Source organism: Dicentrarchus labrax, unplaced genomic scaffold, assembly GCF_905237075.1.
Source record: "Dicentrarchus labrax unplaced genomic scaffold, dlabrax2021, whole genome shotgun sequence".
Classification (NCBI taxonomy): domain Eukaryota; kingdom Metazoa; phylum Chordata; class Actinopteri; family Moronidae; genus Dicentrarchus; species Dicentrarchus labrax.
The window spans coordinates 16,286,842-16,309,180 of record NW_026136721.1 but is presented as its reverse complement, the minus strand read 5'-3'; the positions used below and the strand labels follow the sequence as shown (position 1 = coordinate 16,309,180).

Genomic DNA, 22,339 nt, shown 5'->3' with positions numbered 1-22,339 from the left:
TTACTGAGTGCAGGTTGAAAATAATGATACCAAAGATAGTTCTGTTTCTTTCCGTTGTTAAAATGGCATTACAATTTGTGAAGAGCGAATTATGACTTGCTGAGGGACTTTTTGGGACTTGACTGCAAAGACTAATTTATCACTTGCACCTCTATTACTTTTATTATTAACAGAAGAATATTCTCCTCTCAGTCAACTCTGTTGTTAACTAGGTAAGACGGTGCCTCTTTCAGCAGGAAACAAAACTAGTGTGTTTGGCTGTAACATCAAACTGTTTAAAACAATCTACATTAATTCAGGTATTTTTTGTTAAAAGCTGTCTGGCACCGTTGTTCGAACAGAAAAAAAATCCGTCTGTAAGGCCAACAAACCAAATGAATTGAGATTGCTTCACAAGGTCTGAACACGAGCAAGAGTAAAACCTCACCCGTCGAGGTGGATCAACAGGGATGCCTGCGAGGTGCTGAGAGCGTGGCCCCGACGTCATCACATCAAACCGGTTCTGCTCTCTGATCTGTGATTGGACCAAACACATAATGATGCTAGGAGGATACAGGAAGAGTTTACAGTGTCTGAATTATTTCAAACTATATTTAAAACAATTAAGAACTCAAATGTAAATGATTGAAAGGTTCAATTTTGCACAGATGTGATCATACGCCTTCTTCTAGTCCAGTAATCTCCTCAGGTATCATACTTCTGTCTCAGAGCAAGAGGCTAGCGCAAAATGTCATGAATAAACTTCAGTTCAGTTTTGATTTAACCATTCTACTATTTCAGTCAAGAAGTTATAGCAATTTTAGGCTTCGGCTCTAAATGTTAGTCACTCTGAACAACTTTCTAACCATCATTCATGCTGACTTAGAGAAAAGACTTTTACTCACTTTGTTCCTCTTCTCCAGCACCTCACTGGGGTTTGTGTTGAGAGGGACAAACTGATTGGGGTCCTCAATCCGGATCGGGGTTCCCGTCTCCTCCGCCTTCATCCACTGTAGAAGGAAGGTGCGAGAAGACAGGTGAGATCAAAACTGTCGGCTCAAAATATAAACGACCTGGCACTGCATTGTGACTATTGTTATATTATATTGTCACTTTTAAAAACAATGTTATTATTACCAGATAGATAGATAGATAGATAGATAGATAGATAGATAGATAGATATAGATAGATAATAGATAGATAGATAGATAGATAGATAGATAGATAGACAGACAGACAGACAGACAGACAGACAGACAGACTTTATTGATCCCAAGCTGGGAAATTGCAGTGTAGCAGCAGCATTACACACAGTAACAACACAATGAAGTAAGAGAACAACCTAGACATATTAAAAAAGCAATATAAAATGCAATATAAAAAAAAATTATAAAATGTATAAATCAGCTGTATTAGACAAGTCAGTTGCAATCATTTAAAAAGTTATGAAAATAATGTAATTTAATTTTCTATTTACTGCAACACATTAAAGTAACACTCTATAATCTCCTGTTTCTACTCTACAAATTTATTCTTTTCATCAAAAAAGCTGAAAAGATAAGATATGGGCATCCACCAGAGTTCCTGAATTGCATTATGGGAATTGTAAGACACAACATTATTAGGGACTTAAAGTCAGGATATTTCAGTGTCTGCTGCTTTGATTGTACCTCCTGTGAGACACAAACATTGTCCAATTGAAATACTAAATCACTAGAGTACTCTCTTAAAAATTTGAATAATTATTAATCACCAAGCAAAACACGTCAAAGGTAAGTAACACCAACCAGTCGAAGTATATCCACTCGACTTTTATTTCTTTGCCCCATCTGTATTGTTTACAGTTTACAGACACATTGACTTGTATCTATATGTTGTTGCTTCTTTTATATATTATTCCAGATAATGTAAACCTTTTCGGTTATTATCCCTTACATATACACCTATTTCTTCACCTACTGGTGTGTACATAACAATTCTGTGTTTATTTTTTATCTCTTCTTCTGATTTGTAGTCCTTGTTTAGCTGTATGACTATTTTTATCTCTATTGATATTGATTTTATTTCTATTGAAACTGTGTGTAACATTCAGTGCAACTTATAACTGGAGTCAAATTTCTGTGCACACATGCTTGGTCAATAAAGCTAATTTTGATTCAGTGCAACTGATCCAAAGTCAATGTAGTTCTCTGTTTATCCTGTAGGTGACAATCTACCATCAGGTTTTAAACACTGGGAAACTACTCCAGTCAGATTAAAGTGGTCAACACTAGCTGAAAATGAACTAAAGGACAAATCAGTCTATGATTTGCCATTTGTTTCTTAGTGTTTAGGTTTATTATGGAGATCTATATTCTCATGTCATATTTTTAACAACCTGCTTCACATTCTGACCCTTTCTCAGAAGGTATAATGTTCATACATTTAGAAATCAGTACATTTTTGCTATTATATTTTTCACACATCCACATCCACACTCACCGTGGTTGTCCGGCTGTTGTAGCGCTCCTCTCCGCCCTCTACGCTGACCTTGGTGTAGCTGTTGGGCGAGTTGAGCCAGCGCGTCTTCTCCCTCTGCTGCCGCTGCTGCAGGAACTTGAAGGGCAGACGTGTGGCACCTCCGTCCCCTTCCTCCTCAAACATAAATGCAGTGACCGTGGCGGGGATCTCCACGTCACTCTTGTGCCTCGGCTTCTCTCGCACGATAGGGTGCCTGTAAGCGTGACCTGTCCTGTAGCCCTGTGGCAGGAAACAAGATTACACATGCAGTTAGTTTTCTTTGATCTGAAATGATTTGGTTTGTTTAGGTTCACAAAGAGCAATGAGCAGGAAACAAAACCTTATTTCCTCACAGGAGCCCCATTTGACTTTTACTCCTCCATCCACTCCTTCTGCGGCTGTATTGTGAATGGCCTTGTATCACAGCTCACATCATTGTGCATACATAAAGAGAATGTTTTTAATTCAGTTTGTCATTTTTACACCAGGAGAGATTGAAGTGAACAGAATTCACAACAGAAATGAGCATTTATTCTGTGACGTTTCCCTTCCTGTAACTCTGGTTGAGCTGCCAGTTTCACATTTAGTCAAATGGAAAAGAACCAGAGAAACAGTGCTGAGACCACAGGGTTTCTGGCATCACAGAGGACAGACTCAGAGAGACATTTCCCGTCTGACCCTTTCTCTCTAGCCCCTAACCCTCCATCCCCCTCTTCCCCTCTCCTCTTTATTCTCCTCTTTGCTTTTCTCTCACACTCCAGTTTCCCTCTCTCTCTCTGTTACTGAACTCTCACTTGATCTTGATGTTGTTCAGACATTTTTCCACACTTGGCTTGACAGTAAAGTTCCGTTCTTTTCTGTTTTGTCTGTCTTTTCTATTCATCTCAGTTTCACAGTCCAAGCTGACCTTTCAACTTGACTTGACCCCCTTCTTTTTTTATCCAGAAACAGTCAGCTGTGCCGAACTCTTTTCCTGCAACATCCTGCTTCACATTTGGACGATTTTTTACACATTCAACTGTTTCAGACTGTGTCTGTGTCTTGCACTGAAACAAAGACATTATCTGAAACAAATGCTGTTATGTGAGAATAGAGAAGTGTGGCAGAGCAGACACATAGAAGGGCTGTTCAAAGTCTCGACAGGCAGAGAGGTAATGATTCAAGAGGAGATGGAGCAGAAAAAGGGGAGGGGGGCATGCAGAAAGATGAAAAGTGTGGGGTGCAGAGGTCAGAAAGTCACCACTGCACTTTGGAGCTAGCTACCCAGTCCTGTCAAGTACTATAGAACAAATCACAGAGCATATAAATGCATTTATGAAATGCTTATAGGTTGTGTCACTATTGTGTTGAATCAATCAATGAGCAAGAAAAAAACAGGAATTCATAAAAAATTACATTTGAGGACTGGTTTTTATAGAAAAAGGAACCTCTCAAAAGGCCACAATGTGCGAGGTTCCAGACAGGAAAAGAAATCTTTTAAGCAACCTTATCTTCATGTAACTTTAATATTTGCCTCTGAGCTTATTTGTAGAAAGATAACACACAAAAGTGAAGTGAAGAGCAAAAGTTAAGTATTCATATCAAGTCTAGTCATTTAATGAGCCTGAGGGATCATGATAAACAGATGTGTTTGTGTGTCAGATGTACAGATCTTCTCACTTTGATGTCTGTGGACTCACCAGGTTATCCAGCATCCTCATCAGAGACTCAAACTCCAGCTCGCCAACCTTCCACTTGTACTGGCCACCCATGTTGACAGCAGCAGCTGTGGCCACGGCGAACACTCGTGATTTATACTTCTCCTGGTCCAGCACTATCAAGTTGTCCACGCCACCGGCACACGAGATGGCATTCACCTAAAGTCACAAAGGAAATAGAGAGAAGCATGTGTGTCTATTGACCGATGGCTTATGCAACACAAGATAGACAGAAAGACTCATCTATCACCAAACATCTGTGGCATTAGATCATCCACCTAAAATTAAAACAAGCATGAACAGACTTCCTGAAAACGTTCTGTGCAGAAGAAAGAATTTACCAAAACCAAAATGACATACCCCTCAATCTAAAGCTACCACAGCACCAAGCAATGTACAGTACATGGCATACAACAAACATGGTTGGGGGGATTTATTTATAGAAATTAAGCTGGGCTTTGCAGGATGGATTAATGTTTTCTTTTGCTTGACCGGGGAGAGTCAATCAAGAGATTTGGTATGCATATTACATCAAGGGACACAACAACATCTCTAAAATCTTTCACGCAAGAATACAAGAGCAAAAAACACCAGAGAAACCTCACAGATAACACTGACGTCAAGCGTTAAAACATCATGATGTCTCATAGTTTACATTTCTGAGTCCGCTGACACATACACTGCAGTTGTTCATAATAGATTTAAACTGGATATAGTTTAACCATTAATGATATACAAGTGGATATTGTGATATTTAGGTCAGTTTGGTTATGTGTGATTTGTACCGATGAGTGGCAGAATGAATATTTTCTAATATTTACCCAAAACTATTATAACTGTTTATCAATCAGCTACCTATTTCATCCATTTATGTATTACATTTAGCTCACGGTTAAAGGACTACAGTGTAGGATTTAGTAGAATCTAGTGGTGAATATGGTTCAATCTTTCAAGCCCTATCTAGAGCCAGTGTTTGGTTTGTCCATTCTGGGCTACTGTAGAAACATGGCGGTTCCCCTGCTTGATCCTGATATTCCCTCTGCCATCTTCCTTTCAGCTTTCTTAATGGCTCAATAAAGAAAAGGAAGAAAAACATCCTACTCTTAATGCTGCTTTGGACTTACATCAACAACAACACATCAGCTTGTTACTCCTTTCAACAAACTCTTAAAAGCCTGGATGAAAGACTGTCTGGCCAACATTTTCCACAATGCAAGAGATTACTTAGATAGATAAGATAGACTTATAGAGTGTTGTTAAAATAATGAGAGTGGGGAAATGTGAAAATGGCTGAGATTTAGTGGGAGAGCTGCTGCCGTGCTGGTCTAATACAAGTGCAAGGGAAGCTAGAATTAGCTAACAGCAACAGTGAGCTACTTTGTGTGTGTGTGTGTACCTGGATTTCGCAGGCATACTGGGCATTGTATATGTAGTGAAAGGCCTCTTCGATGGTCTCCCGAGAGCAACCACGCCATGATTCCTCAGCACCAAAACCTGTAACGCACACAGAAACAGTGATTAGGGAGCAGCAGAACAGTCCGATCAAACTGAGTCTTAGGAGGTCAGTTTGTCTAATTTGGTTTATTTGTGGCTGTATAACTACTATGTGACAGGCCCTGTAATTAATAAGTAACCACCAAAATGTTTCTGGTTCCATGTATCAACAAAGGTTGAGCCACTGGATGATGACAGCAGGACCTGGAAGCAGACTGGCGGTGGAAATTCCCTTCAATTCCCAGAATTTGTTTGCCAATTTCAATTCTGTGGCTCTCTAAAGCCAAGTGAGAGTCACATTGGGAAGTGCATGTAGGCATAGAAATAAAGAGGTGCGGAAGATAATCCAAATACCACTGATATTTCAACAGGATGTGCTGCTATGAATGTCTTGCTACTGTTTCCTATTCGAAATATACCACACCCTGATAATTTGTCCATTTCTCTTTCTTGACTGCAAGGACAAGGAATAAAAACATCCCTTTGTTGAATATATTAAAAATACCTTGCGAGATATCATGGCCACACGTCACAGCCTTACCAATTGTTCTAAGGTTTCTGAAATGTTCACTTTTCATATCTTTTCATATTTTAACATCGCTGCATCTGGCCAAGAAACAGCTAAGCACAAACTCCCTCGTAAAACTACAATGTGCTGTTTTTACACTTTTGTATGTAATTAAAAAAAATAGGTATAATATGTTTAATTAACTTGCTAGCTGTTTATTAAGTCTATGACTATGCTCATCTAACTGGACGTAGTTTCATATTTACCATACAGACTTAGAGGTATCAGTCTAACCTAATCTAATAGTCAGCAAGAAAGCTCATTAAGAGTATCTCTAAGTGAGCTTTTCCCTTACGAACAATGAGGACTGTCCAGCTGGACGACATTGCTCAGTGCTGAGTTTCCTTGGTTTTCTTACCTTTGTCGAAGGCCCCAGGGCCTTCTGCAGCTCTCTGCGCTCCTCCTGGTCATCCAGGCTGCCCTGGTAGTTGTAGTAGGCAATATCACCCAGGATCAAGGCCTCCTGGGAAATGGGCAGGATGCCACACTTCATAGATGACACCTAAATCAGGAGAAACGTGAAAAGAATGTAGCAGAGACATATAAGAGATGGGAAGTTTGACAGGTGTGTTACAGCTGTTTTATTCATCGGAGTCTGCAGCGGACACTTCTCGTGGATGCCTCTGTGTGAAGAAAACTTCCTCTCTTCACATATCAGCATCTATTTAGAGATCATTATTCCTTTTCATTTAACGTGTGTTATAATTACACCCTTCAAATTACTAAACCTCCCTGAAACAATCCAACGTCTGATTATCACATTCCCTGTCAGAAACAGCTTCAGGTGGTCTGCAGGTTAATCAGGAGGTTCGACGGTCCATTGGCTTGTAGGACAGGCTTGAAGACGTTCAACATAGCGTGAACTTACAGCAGCTGTGGCAGGAGTGTGCACATGTATGACGCAGCGGATGTCTGGACGCATGGAGTAGATTGCAGCGTGGGGGCTGAAACCTGCAGGGTCAATCCTCAGGTTGGTGGAGCCCTGTTCGATCACCTCCCCGATGATGTTGACCTTCACCTGGAAAAACAAGGACAGTCAATGGAGGCTTCATGGATTTCTTCCCTGGAGCTGAAGCCGGTGGATGTAAAGCCCAGACAGTTGTTAACCCAAACATTTTACTCTTTCTGAACTAAAAACACAAGCTGAAAAAGCTTTTTGAAAAACTGACAGCAGCATTATCTAGACAGCTCTCTTGAGAAGGGAGGAGATGGAATATGATGAGGCTGGATGAGAGCAGAGGGAGACATACTGTGAAACTAACCATGCCCAGATCACTGTAATCAAATATTCTCAGGCATTAAAAACACATCCAGAGACTGACACACAAACACGGAGCTGATAACCCGCCAACATTAACTAAGAAGACATAAACATAAGTCAAAATCAATGAGCATGACGACAGAAACCACATTATCAAAGAATCCTCTCTGTCCGCTCCTCTCCAAGAAATGAATTGGAGTGTTACCAGGAAATATAGTCGAGGAGTGGACATGACGTCCTTTATTATGACAACTTCATTACCAACCAATTAGCAGTTATTAGATTACAGGACGGAAGAGAAGAGCAATGGAGGGACTGATAGAGGTAGAGACCTAGAGGGAAGAGAGCTGGCTTACCAGAGAAAAAGAGAGAATAAAGACAGATAACTGGACAAAGAGACTGAGGAACAAAACCTGAAGGAAGAGCAAAGACAAGAATGACTGCAGATGTCAGTCCATGCAGTAAAACCTAATAACAAACACAGCCTTGCCTGAAGACCTTGAACACAATTGCCATCACCGTAACCACATGTTGTTCTGTGAGACAAACCAGAACCTACGGGCTCCCATTTCTATTTGACTATACAAAGTGTGTGTTATCACAACAGGAAAGGGCATCCATCATCCAGTCTGAGGCTGATGATATACACCCAGTTCCTACAGGGTCTTTTTACAGGGTTTTTTCTCCCTTGCTTCACTTCTGCTGCACTTTGCTCCTTCCTTGAGAAAAATTGTGTTCCAGGAGTAACTTAGTATTATTATAAGCAAAGGATGTACCAGGGAATGGGTGTGTGTGTACTTCAATGCCCTCACTGGTCTCCTTACCACAAAGAACAGGAAATCAGAAACCTGCTTTTTGTAGGAAATAATTTTGTGTAGCCTTAAAAAAACAATAGTTTATTTTTCCACCATGACATTTGCGTTGCAAACTGAACCAGCTTTAGTACGCAATTCTACTGAAAAAAATGTGTCCATTAAAACTGATTAAAAACATGGCTATTATTATTATTATTATTATTATTATTATTATTATTATTATATTTTGTATTTTCATATTAACAACATCTCAGATGAATGCATTAGTGTGCTTGACTTTACATACAAAAAGGTGTGTGGAACATACAGAGTAATGTTTTGGTGTTCTGCTGTCGTATTTGCCCTGATGTAAAAAATTATTGATTAACTAAAACATCAGGGCGGAGTCACAGCTTGCTGGTGATCTCCGGGTCAACTCAGGCTGAAAATCCTGAGACATGTCCTTAGTGGTGCTCTGCCTTTTAACACCCATATGGATGTTTGGATGGATGACTGTCAATTGATCTTCCACCATGCAGAGGAAAGTAAATGGCACCAGCCGAGCGTAACTAACTAACGCCATCTTTGTCTCCACACACAGCCACAGACAGCTGCCAGGCGAATCGAACATTGATTGGTTTACACATCACATGTCCAGTACAGTATCAGTTCACCCTGTCACGTCCTTCAAACTGCAGCAGCCTGCCAGTCAAACCGCTCTACTGCTGCTGAGAGGCCCACTTCTGACGAACATAGCACTTCTAATTATAAAAAGATGCCAAAGGACGTGTCAGAAAGAATCTGAAATGTGACACGGCTGGACAGAAAGCAGATTATGAAGAAGTCTGTGGAGGAGAGTTGGCCCTGAAGAGCAGCTGAAACTTTAACATGAAATCCCTGAATTTCTTCAAAGAAAATTCAAGTTAAGCAAATTGGGCAGCCTGACTTTAATCTTCTTTGTTCATCTATCTGCATTCACATCAAACTAAACTTAAAGATGAATGTTACCTAGAGCCAAAAACACTGTGAATTGTCCTCTGAACTCAAATAAACCCCCTTGATCTCAGAGCTCAAACAGAGAGATTGAGAGGGAGAGGCAGATGGAAACGGACCAAAGCCAACTAAACTCCGGCCTTTCTCTGACGCCATAGCCTCTACCCAGCTGACCCCAAAATGACCTTACGCTTAATTCTGGGTGACTTCCTCTTAATCAATCTGTTCAACCTCTCTATACACTTGAACTCAACCTTGTAACTATGGAGATCACTGGATCGAAACAGACTGAGAGAAGAAGAAGAAGAAGAAGAAGAAGAAGAAGAAAAGCACGAGAGAAACACAGCAGCGACAGACTGGCATCAAAACACAAACAGACTAAATCACAGTTAGAGCAATTAGAAGGGGCCAGACGACATAATTTTGTTATGTCTCCTGTAAGCTGCAGTGTTGTGCTCATCACTCTTACACAGACAGCCACAGCAAAGATGGATGTGGTCCAGATGCAGAAACTAAAAATACTCCATTTGAAATGATTTTGCCTTACACTTTTAAGACTTGAGTCTGCATTTTACCCTGCAGTCTTCTAGGATTTGTACAAGAGGTAGCTGTTAGCAAGTTTCATCATGATGTCATCATTCATCATGCCTGAAGGAGAGGACATCTAGACTTCTTTTTTATTTTGAGGCAGCTAACTGCAGCCACTACTTCTTTTGGGGCTTGTGAAGTTGAGCCAGATGTTACATATCGATACAATTGATGTATATATTTAATCAACAAAAAGTAACATAATCATTTCATATATTATTTGATTAACCTAAATCAAGTAGTTTTGATTCAGTTAAGCTGAAGAAGTGATGGACATTTCTTTTCATTTTAGTTTCATGGTTCCTGTTTGGAAGATACATTTTCTGCATGTTTTTCTGCATTAATGTACATTTTAACCATGTTTTCCCTACCAGGTAAACTTATGTATTGTATTCTAATAACTAACGCAGAAAGCTATATTTCCTTTGAAAATAGCTTGTGAAAGATCGAACTGTAAAAGTGAGACGTAAGTGATTAAGTAGCTGGCCCGAGAGAAACTAAACCAACCAGAACTGTCAATAAAGTAAAGCAGTACATTTAATTCAAAAATTCACTTTCGGCTCTCTTTGCTATCAGGCACCAACAGAGAGCAGGTTACCAGCTGGAACTAAACTACAATTGTTTCATTGCATATCTCTGTCTGCCAACCACCCTGGCAGGTCAAACAGTGAAATCTGCCTGTCAGCAGTACGGCTACTACATCCAGCTGTCAGCTCACACCTGCAGCCACATTACACAGGTGTGTGTGTATGTTTGTACAGGTGTTGAAGATAAAAAAAAAAGTAAAATAGAGAGAAAAGAGGACAGAAAAAGACTGAAGATATGATTCAAGTGTTGAGAAACTTTTATCCAAACTTTTGTAATGTCACAAAAAGTACAAAGCAAATTATGGGGAAGTTATGTGGTTTAGTTTGGTAGACGCATGTAAATATACTTCTTGAATATCAAACAAACCACATCCACAAGAAACTTGAAAAGCCTTCCAAGAATGTATTACAACATGGCAGGTTAATATTATTATCCTTAGAGTCTGTTCATGTTTTCCATGTCATATTTTATGGATTACACCAAACGACTATATATATGTATGTGTATATAAACATATATGTAAGGCAATCAAACTACAAATGGCCATACAAACATGACTGGTGTCTTAAATATGGAAAAAAAGTTGTAGTTGAGTAATACAATATTGTTTTGTTTTTTTTTGCATCAAAACTGAATTGCCCATGTGGCTGGTCAGGTCTAGCATACGTCATTATTTTTTTCAGGTTATTCAGCATGTCTACAAAACTATTTATGGCATCAATTCTTTTATAATATTTTATTTAATATATTTTATATAATACCACAGCTCTGGGATTTATATCTTACTGTGATAAACACTTGGATGGAAACCAGAGGAGAAAGTAGAGCAAGAGAAAGTGGGAACCGAGATCCAGGCAAACAGATGGAAAGAAAGACTGAATTAGAGGTTTTAAAAAGGAAACAGGGTTCCTAGCATATTATTAGACGCATTATTGCATATCTATTGACACAGCATGCCCAGCCCTGTGACGTAACGAGCACTCTTTCAACCGAAACTAGACGGACAAACAACCTGAACCACAATATTTGCTGACTTATTAGAGGAAAGTAGCAGACAGAGCGAAGGGACTGTGTCAAACTCATGTCAATACAAGCAGAACATGACAAACAGAGAGAGAGAGAGAGAGAGAGAGAGAGAGAGAGAGAGAGAGAGGGAGGCACGTTGTCCTTTGTGGCTCTCCAAAACACTGAAATGAGATCCATCTACTATTTTTCCCCTTCGAACAATTCAAGGAAGTAAATTGAAGGAAATAAATGGCTGATTAAGCAAAGTGGGAAAGCATTAGCCCTGTCCAGTGAAGGCTGAAACATTACTCAGAGCACTGTTGGCAACCTATACAGACAAGGATATTGACACAGACAGACATTTACAATCTCTCTCATTTGTTTCACTCAAGGGATTTGTTAAAGTCAAAGTTTAGATTTACAGTCAATTATAAATAGTATATTTGCTGTGGGTATCTTACTTCTCTGTGTTTCAATTCCAAAGCCAACCAAACAAATAAATAAATAAATAAAATAGAAATGTCAGTTTAGTATGAAATGTATCTCCCAACTGAGAATCTTTCATTTAATACAATAATAAATTAAGTTAAATTACTTTATTTAGTTTTACTGCAGTAATACAATTGCATGTTTTAGGGAGTATATAACTAAATAACAATGTTCTCTCTCTCTCTCTCTCTCTCTCTCTCTCTCTCTCTCTCTCTCTCTCTCTCTCTCTCTCCTCTCTCTCTCTCTCTCTCTCTCTCTCTCTCTCTCTCTCTCTCTCTCTCCTCTTCTCGCTCCTTACCAGGTTTGATGCAGATGCCTCAGCGAATGACAGTCCTCTGGGGATGATAAGGATGTGGTCTTGCTCCTTACTGACTCGAGCCTGAGACAAGAAAAAGTCAAATCACTTTTTTGTTGAGGCAAATTGACTGAAATCTGATGGGAATTGAAGTCTATGTAAGGATAGACTGTTCTTATTCTTCCTTCTACTGAGCAGTGAGACTTTACCGGACAAAACTCAAGTGAGCGTTAAGTCAAAAGGAAAAATCGGGCTTTTGTTTATTGGCATGTTTCAAAGTAAGATGGAAATCTAATCTGTCTTACTCGTTTTTCACAAGTAAGGCCACTGTAATTTCTCCTACATGCTTGGAAGGTGAGCTGTACTCAGTTGGTTGCAACTTCACTGCTAGAAATCCTACACACTGGTCCTTTAAATGTCATCGAATCAATGAGCATATACTATACCCATTGTTATTGCCTTCAGAAACTACTGCTGTGTCCAAAATACCTTCTCTATGGACTGAGCTACTGCTGACCCTGTAGTAATAGTAGTGGTAGTAAATTGGGAATTCAGACAAAGCCTGTTAACGTCAAAAGAAGTCCTTACTGTGATGTAGGAATTGGCGAAGTGGGCCCAGCTGAACAGGTCCACCAGTCTGTAAAGGCTGGCCAGTTTACAGCGCGTCAGCTTCTCGCCTTTCACCATCGTGGTGGTTTCCACTCCGTACATATCGTTGATGGGAGTGACCATCCCCAGACCTAAACAATGGTATAATCAAGGTTACATCAAGGTGAATAAACAGAATATACATGAAAGAAAAATGCTATTTGCAGAGTGTTCGCTAAGAAAGTTGTTTAAAAGTGATAGTTTTTAATTTGCATTTAAGAACAAATTCACACACAGACATTCATTTTTTGTTCATTTTTATCCTCTCCTCCTAACAACGGCAACGACAGACACACAGGAACACTGTCTTTTTAACTAATGATGCGTGTGACACATCTGGTTCCACACGAGTCCTACTTGTTTACTCCCTACGCCTCCTTGGACTTACTTACGGGTATATTTTAAGGAATGGCTAAACTGAGCTGCTACATTGTCTTTGACGTATAATTCAGCATTAGTTGTGCATTCCAACGCAGTGATTGGAAGCAGACTTCACATATGGACTCCTGGACACAACTCACAAAAGGATCAGACCCAGAGAAATATGCGTAGCTCTTCCGGAGTCTGGGGTTGGGTTGTCTCAGGGTATTTGTGCCTTTAAGCGCAAATAAGCTCATGTTTGGGTATGGATCTCCTCTCTTCAAATGCCGATGCCGTGTTGTGTTTTTTTCGGTGCAGTTCAAAGCAGATGCACCCTGGGCAAGGGTGGCAAGTCCTGCTAAATGTTAGTGTCTGGTTGCCCTGGGTAACGGGCCACAGGGCTGTGAGTACTCACTGAGGGGGGAGGTGTTGAAGCCTGCCACTGAGCTGGCCATGAAGAAGTCAGCAATCTGTCTGAGGGCCAGTAGGCCGGTGGGGTTGTTCCCCTTGCGCTGCTGCTCCTGGATCAGGCTCTCCAACTCCTCCTTGAAGGCCTGGAAGAGAAGAAGAGGAAATAATGTGACACTGACACGCCACAATGTCTAAAAAAAACTAGAAACTGAAACCTCAGATTAAATGCAGATGGGAAAGCAATTTATTCACCAAACATTAACATTTTTATTCACTAATAATTTTTAAAACCATATTTTAAAGACTGAAAATGAACAATATCCAAACAGCATCAGGAACAAGCTTTTGGGAACTTTACTTTGAATCACAAGACTCGATACCTCAATCAGGTGATTTTCAATGATGAAAAAATAATTTATTTTACTTTTAAGATGGAGTTTCAGGCACATTAACTTTCTTGAACTGTAATGAAACTTTAGAAAAATGGCAGGGTAAAGATGATGATGGGACAGATTAGACATAGGTGGGAGTAAAGGGTACAGGGGATTAGTGGTGACAGAGGGATGAGAGACTAAAAAGATGTGGGAACATTAAGAGAGACAGGAAGAGTGGGGATGAGGAGAGGAAGAACGAGGGAGACGTGTTAATCACAGATTAGACATGCTCCTCGGGTGTCAATCTGAATAGTCCTCAAAGCGCTCTATGAAGCTGGATCAGGATTGGCTGGGAACCCAACACGCTGAGTCAGGATTGGCTGTCTGGCTAGCTCGCAGCCTGCATTACGATTGGCTGCTTGGTGTGTGAGAGAGAGTGTGTGGCTAATCCTCATGTCCACACTACAGTCATCTGTTGAAGCCACAGACACAATACTGTATATGCTAACATGCTCTTATGCAAGACCAGATACACACACAGCTGGCTGCATTACATCATATAAAGTACTGTATGATTTTATGTTTTCACTTTCCTTCAAAACAAATGTTCTTCATCATGCAAAAGCTCATAAATCAAATGTTCAATCAAAAAGAAATCACAAGATACTTGAGTACAAATGAAGATCATGACAGAAAGTGTCAGGGACAGTTCAGATGTTATGATGCTTAAGGCCTTGTAGCTATTGCAGATGGGTTATATTAATACAGTCAAACACAGGCTGCAGAGGGGAACAGCAGACAAGCTAATACTGTATGTATAGCTGCTCATAATCTTAATAAGGTTGTGAACCTCTCAGGGGGCACAGTCACCTTTCACTGGTGGCTAATGTAATTATGTAATTAAAGCTGCAACCAGTACAAAATATGTTTTGTGTTTGGGTTGTTTTTTCACAATAGAGGTCAAAACACTGTACTACGAAGCAGAATTTACTGAGCTGGTATTGCCTGTGCACATTGTCATCCATTTGTTTTTTTAAGTTTGTCTGTAGTCAATTGACACATGGTCAGTTCCAATGCAGCATCAAGCAGAAGCATTGGTCCCATGTTTACCTTCAGTTTTCTGTGGTTTGTGCGCTGATTTAATACAAACACCTTCCATCATCATACATTTTTATTTTTTCTGCTTTTGTACAAATGGAAATCATGGCATCGACTGGCTCGACTAAAATTCTACCATCTGCGCCATCTCACTGTACAAGATGATATAAATGTTTTCCAGACTTGGTTCTGAGTCAGCCATTAAAAAAACGCTTTTTTGTCTGTATGAATAATCTGACACAGACTTTCTTGTGTCTCATTATTGGATGTTGACTCTTTTTTTCCTGAACATTTTAATTATGTTTTCTCCATCTGGTCCACCATCCTAACCTCTAGCCTGCATTTAGGGAATTTTACCAGTTTAAATAAATGGCCCTCAAACCTCTATGAACTGATTCTTCACAATCCTGGTGTTTGGTGTGTATCTCCTGCAGGTACACACAGTTTCTGCGCTACTCTTTGCCATCATTTCAGTCAGATTTTCCCTCTGTTAGGATACCTTCATGTGTTCACTGTCAGAAGGTTTCTACTGGGAGATGAATTATCTGCAGATGTCTCCTCTAAAATAAACCAACCCGATGATTAAAATTAGTTAGCACACTGAATAAAGCAGTTTCACCTTAAAAATCTGTTTCTCCGAGCTGCTGCTGACATTAGCTCAGCTTGTTTCTCTGATTTCTCAAGATGTCTGATGACTAAAATCCTTCATATTTAAATATATAGTTAAAAATGTGGCTTAAAACTGGATAAAAAGTCAATTTATGACAGCTTATGGCAGACAATACAGTGACGTACACGCAAAGGGGATATGATGCCATTGATGGGTGAAACGCATTCGTAAATTACAGATTTCTCTGAAAAAATATGAATAGAGGTTTAGTGATTTTAGATATTTTAATGATATTTAAGTGTTAAATAATATTAGCTTTAAGGATTATATTTATCATTTAAAAAGACATACACACTATTGGCTGCAGTATTTTTCACCATTGGATCTGGTCTTGACTCTAAATTGACTTCATCTCATCAGTGCGACTTACTAGAGAAATTTTAAACCAGTGATGGAAATCTGTGGCAAAATAAGCACAGTCTGGGAGTGAAACTGGGACACTGTTGCATGTGATGACTCTTCTAGCAGGCCAATATTCAATACATCCAATATTCATGCCATCATTTCATCTCAGTGCTTCTGCAACAATCAACATATTCCCAATAGAGCTCCATCTGTGCACAAATGCATCTCTGACACTTAACTTCCCCTTGTCTCTGCCCCCCACATCCCCTCAAGTCACCCCATGGGACGGTCCATTAGTGGTATGTGAATGGAGCCTTTGGTTTTATGCCCATGTGGGGGTGTTTTGTTAAAAGTGGAGCAACCCCCCATGTCAGGACACATACAGTCCCGGAGCACCGCTGGTTCTGAACCCAAGCCAGACATTCCTCCGTCCCTAGTGGCAAGGTTGCTGTGGCAACCGGCCTGTTGCGGATGTCTGACAGTGGTGGGTCAGGGCTTTTTGTTTTCAGTTGCTGTCATTGTTTTGTGCATTTATCTTTCAAAGATTGTTGTGCCATCACATCAACATTTGAGCCAGAGAGCTAAAGAACCAGAGCTCAGACACTTGACCCTCTAGCAGATTCTGTGTTCCTGACTCGACTAGAAAGGTCTTTGTTTTGGGTCTGTTCAAAATTGTCACTAGCTTGACACTGATGGTTCTTATAAAATGACACCTAACAATAACGAAAATCACAATAAACCTTTAATTAATTTAATTAATGGATTTTCTGGCCACTTGAGGTCGGCGGTACAATTTCACGTTTTATGTTGATATGGTTAACTTGTCAGCTGACAGTTGCCCATTTACACATCCAGCAGATACAAATCAATATTATCAGTCATTTGGAGTCGCGTTCTTCTCCACCTGTAGATTGTAGGCCTTTAAGCTCTGTTTGAGGGGAATTTCTGTCTCTTCAGCTGTTAAATGCTCCACTGTGCTCACCAGCTAATTGCTAACATTTGTTTTATGTAGTCTGGTGCGGGTCAGGTAGTGTAGAGTGGGGCTTTAGGAGCTTTTTGCTGAAAACATCTGCCTGCTATGGCTGAAAATGACACTGTACAAGAGGTGAGAGGGAACCATAACAGTAAAGTTGTGTGCCAAAAAAACAAAAAACAAAGCTACACTACTATCTGGACTTTATCCCTACGAGTGATGTTTTGTGGCATTTTGGAATGAAACCTATTAGAAAACATGTGAGCAGAATAACACACACATCCACAAACACACACACACACACCAGCAGGCATCTGCTCTACAATTTGTGTGTGTGTGTATGTGTATGTTCCCAAGAAGATTATAACAGCAGGGATTTGATTCCCATCATCTAAACAGATTAATCCTGAGGCCTAATGTGGATCGTATCATTAATATTTCAGTACAACCCCACATCTGCATAAAAAAACTAAAAACATCACACATCAAGTGTGTTTTTTTAGCTGCGGTGGCGTGACTGCTCAACTCTGATAACACTTCCACTTCAAACCGAAGAAACTTTACATTACATTACATCATTGCGCTTACAGTTCATTCAGCTCTGGAGTATAAATAACACAAATATCCATCCTCTACCCTGCCAGATTGAAATCAGTAACAGGCAACCAGGCTAAGCAGGTCTCGGCACTTACTGGAGGAAAACATGTGATCCAATCAGAGAAATGAAGAAGTGTTTTTCTTGACTGCTGCAAAATGGCAAAAGTTAATCTTACAAAATGGAACTGTAGCGGCTAGTGTATTAAGTTGAAATGCATTGGCGCCCTTTCAGGGGCCAAGGGGAAAGAAACACCACTTGATTTCAGAAATCAAACACTGGTCTAAGTTTCGACACCGGAAATACTGGTTTGTGCTGAGAAACAGTCTCTTTGTTTCTTTCACAGGTCAGTCTGGATGAGCTGTGAAGAGTCATGCCGTACTTAACGACATTACATCAGGGCAGATGCTTCACCAAAATACATTTTCACATGAATATTTTACATCATCAGGGTCAAATTCTCCACGGGACAATAGAAACTTTAATATGAATTCTTACTATAACAGGATGTTTCTAGTCTTCCAAGAAAGCTTGTGTCATACAACTTCCAGAGACCTTTCCTTCTGTTGTGATTCCCTTGTTTGGGGTTCAGTTATTGTTACAGATGACACTTTGTACGTCATCCTGTGGGAAAGGAAGGCCGAACTTTTTATGACTTAGTTGCAAGGCCGATCCTGCACGTCTGTGCTTGTGCACTGATCAAAGAAGTGTGTGTCTCTCCTGATGGTTTCAGCATTACCTCATACACACTGTCCTCATGTGAAATGAAACTATTGTGGTTTGATCCAACTCAATACAGCAGAGTTTAATTAAGTGCATTTAAAAAATCTGGTTGTTGTTTAGCAACCAAAGCTTGAAACAACAATCACAAACAGCTTGTATAGGACAGTACCTAAATAGGCTTTTTTAACTAAATATACAATGTCAACTTATGCTTCCTTATACCTATGAAGAGGTACAACTGTGTTTTGGGGTCATTTCCTGTATCAGGTTCAGATTACATTCTCACACATACAAAACTGCATCACAGTTCACCTGGAAGAACACAGTGGCCTGCATTTTCAGGTCTCATGGTGATGGCATCCAAGCTCAAATTGCACTAATCCCAACTGGCCGAATGAACCAAACTAAAGCACTAACCTCAACAGAGTAGGAATGAAACTTCAAACATACTTGGCAGGAAAAGATTCTTACGTACACAAACATAAGTGCAAAGATAGATAAAAGGCAAACACACACACACACACACACACACACACACACACACACACACACAGTATAGACACGCACAGGCCAGGTGAGGCCTGTAATTTCAGCCACAGCCTCCCCAGTTATGTCAGCACAATGCTGTTCTTTCAAGCTGACAACGTGACAGTGGTACAAAGTAGGGGAGTGCCTGTCTGCAAGCAGCCAATGCTACTGATTCCCCCCCGTCTCAACTCAGAGTGTGCGTCAGTGAAATTGGTCCCCGACTGCGGCTGCAACTGCTCCCTACTCTGCATAAACTCTTTGCCCTTTTTCTTGAATGATGAACTTGTTCAATCAGACAGAAAGTGCAGGAAAATCAGTGCTGGAGCTCTATTTCACAAAGATTTAAAATGTGTACTTCCCTGCATGGATCTGCACATTACTCTATACTGATCCGGCATATTGGATTTCTGCATCCTCAGTTGTAGATAGATTAATGCACCAGTTTCAGCAAGATGGTGACTAAAGAGAAAAACATTATGTCTTTTATTTTGAATGAAAATTGTTAACTAGTTGCCAGATTAGCGTAAAGCAAACACACTAAGCACCGAGAGGATTCGGTTGACTTTTGGTCTATCCTTTTGAGGTTGCACATGAGCTAAAGTGGACTTAGTAACATTTCAGTATGTTACCCTTTAATCCTGAGGGCACTGCTCCACTGCTGGAGGTTTTGCTAAGTTCAGCACCCAAGAGATGTCGTGAAATGCCAAACTGAAACACAAGCAGCTGAGATATGGCTCTCAAAAAAGTCTCTGGGGTGAGTTCAACCACTAATGTTCTATCAAATGAGACCTTCAGGACTTGAAAAGGAAAAAGGGAAAACATCATAGGGAGCAGCCGTGACATTTGCCTTACACAAGGGGGTTCTTGACAGAACCCACCAAAGCACCATAAATTATCCACTCGTATTTTCTGGCAAGTGGGGGGGAAGAGGAGAAAAGTTGCACTTCCTCTAAAAACCACTGGACTAGTGCAAATGAGGCTGAGTAAATTTACCACTTGGCATCGGTAAATCATTTCTGGATGATGAAGAAACTGTGCCACAACATGTGGAGAAAAGAGGAAAACCTAATAGCAGGGGAAAAAGATGAGCAGAGATGCAGAAAATAGAAGCAACATGTGGATGAGCAACTCAAACTCAATTTCATCTAAATTATATTTAAGCTTCTGAAGGCTTTTGACCTTTTGCCTTTTTAGGTCGCTGATAGAGTCACGGCAAACTCGTTCCCAGCAGTTATAGAGAAACAAAGAGAGAGAGTGGTAACCACAGAATTTAACACTAACAAATTAATATCATGATTTACCAACCACGACATGATGAGACTTGGATTTGCTGCCAAAATCTGCATCCAAGCTCCTTCTTGCGTATGAAATGCAACATAAAAACCACCTCAGTGTGCCTCACAAACCACCTCAAGGCAAATTTCAATCCTTGCATGTCATACAAAACACTCTTTATGTTAACCGACATTACCACCGAAAGCCTCGTGAAAAACCCTTCACTTCCTCCTCTCTCTTCCTTCCTCATATGACTTTAAATAATCATAAAATAAATCAAGAAATATTAACACCGGAGCAGATTGACACACTCATAAACCAGAAGTTCAGTAAACAAAATAATAATAATGTTCTACTGTTAATCTTAGGGCAACTACAAATGACACATTTCAAATGTCATTCATTTTATCCAAAATCTTAAGGATTTTGTTGTTCTAATTTCTATGTAGATAAAAACACTAGCAGCTTTCAGGTTGAGAAAAAAGATCAGTATTTATGTCTTTGTCATTCACATATATGCATCAAGGGACTGTGCAGAATGTGTTTATGTTACATGTTTTATGTGACCTGAAACTCCTTTAATTTACACAACTTGTCCTCTGTTGTCTTACTTTGCCTCTCTGCGTATAGTATTTGCACACAGGTAATGGAAGTGTCCACACAGCTTTGTAGGACTAGAGGATAAAAGGGGACAGAAACGGTTCAAGGATCTAAAGGTAAACACTGCTGCATGAATGAGGCGGGTGGATGAAGTCAGCTGAGTTGATTCAGTCCCGCCTGGTCTATATTGGTCCGACTTTAAATACAACCTGCCATCTGAGCACTAGAAACATGTAATCTTGAGTCGCCACTAGTCCCATAACACTGGAATGAAAGCAAACACAGAGAGAGAGGGACACACACACACACACACACACACACACACACACACACACACACACACACACACACACACACACACACACACACACACACACACACACACACACACACACACACACACACACACGTGTGACAGTTTCGTTGTTGTTGTAGCTGACCATGAGAGAGAGAGAGAGAGAGCAACAGACTGAGAAAGACAGAGAAAGAAATGCATGAAATGTTTGGGGACGAGCACACGTGTGCATGTCTAGCTGGTGACACACACTTGTTGTTGTTGTTGTTGAATATGAGTAAACCAGCGCTGAGAGGCCAACTGTCTTCATGCCAGTGCTGAAAACAATCCACAGGGAGCCACCTGTTACTGACTGACTGAGAGCCGGTTGGCTCAAGTTCAAGAACCACATCAAGCGGGAATACTATATGTAATACTGCATGACTGCAAGGGTAATACACCAGTGGGTAGCCTATGACAGCCTGAAATTACAGTTATCACTGGTGATAACAAGTAGCCTTTACTTGAAAAAAAATCCAAAGGTATTCAACATTAACAGCAAACAATAAAAGCTGAATGAATATTGAAAAATGAATATTAGCAAATTATCACCTTATAAAGTTGCCTGATGGGTTGCCTACAGTTGCCTACTTACACATTCAGCAGACATGTAGCAACATTAGCATTTATTTGGAGTGGCACATTGTCACCTAAGCAATGAGCAAAACGATGCTAAAACACTGTAGAGCTGATGGGAACTGCAGTGTTGAGTCATTCCCTGTGGGGTCATCACTGTGAACAAGATCTTTGACATTACACATATCTTTCTGATCTATGGTTAATATAAAAAATACTGCTTAGAACATCTAGAATAGTAGTTTTGTTTTAACTAAAACCTCACTTTAGTTTAATTTACTGTGGTACACCATGCTTTTAGACTATGCAGATCAACCAAGAACTAGCCCGAACATGTACTTATGGAGTCACTGATTCACAAGGCTGAAAGGCCAGTAAAGATAGCTGTCTCTCACTGATGGCCTCTCTCTCTCTTAGCATGCTGAATCGCTGCTGATAAGGATGCAATGGAGCCAGCTGTGCCAGACACTGCAAAAAATACCAGTGATGGTGGGCCACAGACCCAACAGCCTGCTTAGAGCAGGGGCCTTGAATGTACTCACTCATTTTCTCACTCTTAACTGCACTTGTGGTACTCA

The 22,339-nt window shown here is 40.2% G+C and overlaps 1 protein-coding gene across 1 annotated transcript in view; it reads right to left on the bottom strand.

Annotated features, from left to right (window-relative positions):
* add3a (adducin 3 (gamma) a) overlaps positions 1-22,339 on the bottom strand; it is a 42,959-nt gene that overhangs the window by 11,693 nt on the left and 8,927 nt on the right. Inside the window, 11 exon segments of the mRNA XM_051385351.1 lie at positions 428-514; positions 885-989; positions 2,462-2,719; positions 4,159-4,335; positions 5,573-5,631; positions 5,634-5,670; positions 6,597-6,740; positions 7,107-7,256; positions 12,255-12,335; positions 12,840-12,991; positions 13,675-13,813. Coding sequence (XP_051241311.1) covers positions 428-514; positions 885-989; positions 2,462-2,719; positions 4,159-4,335; positions 5,573-5,631; positions 5,634-5,670; positions 6,597-6,740; positions 7,107-7,256; positions 12,255-12,335; positions 12,840-12,991; positions 13,675-13,813 — 1,389 coding nt within the window.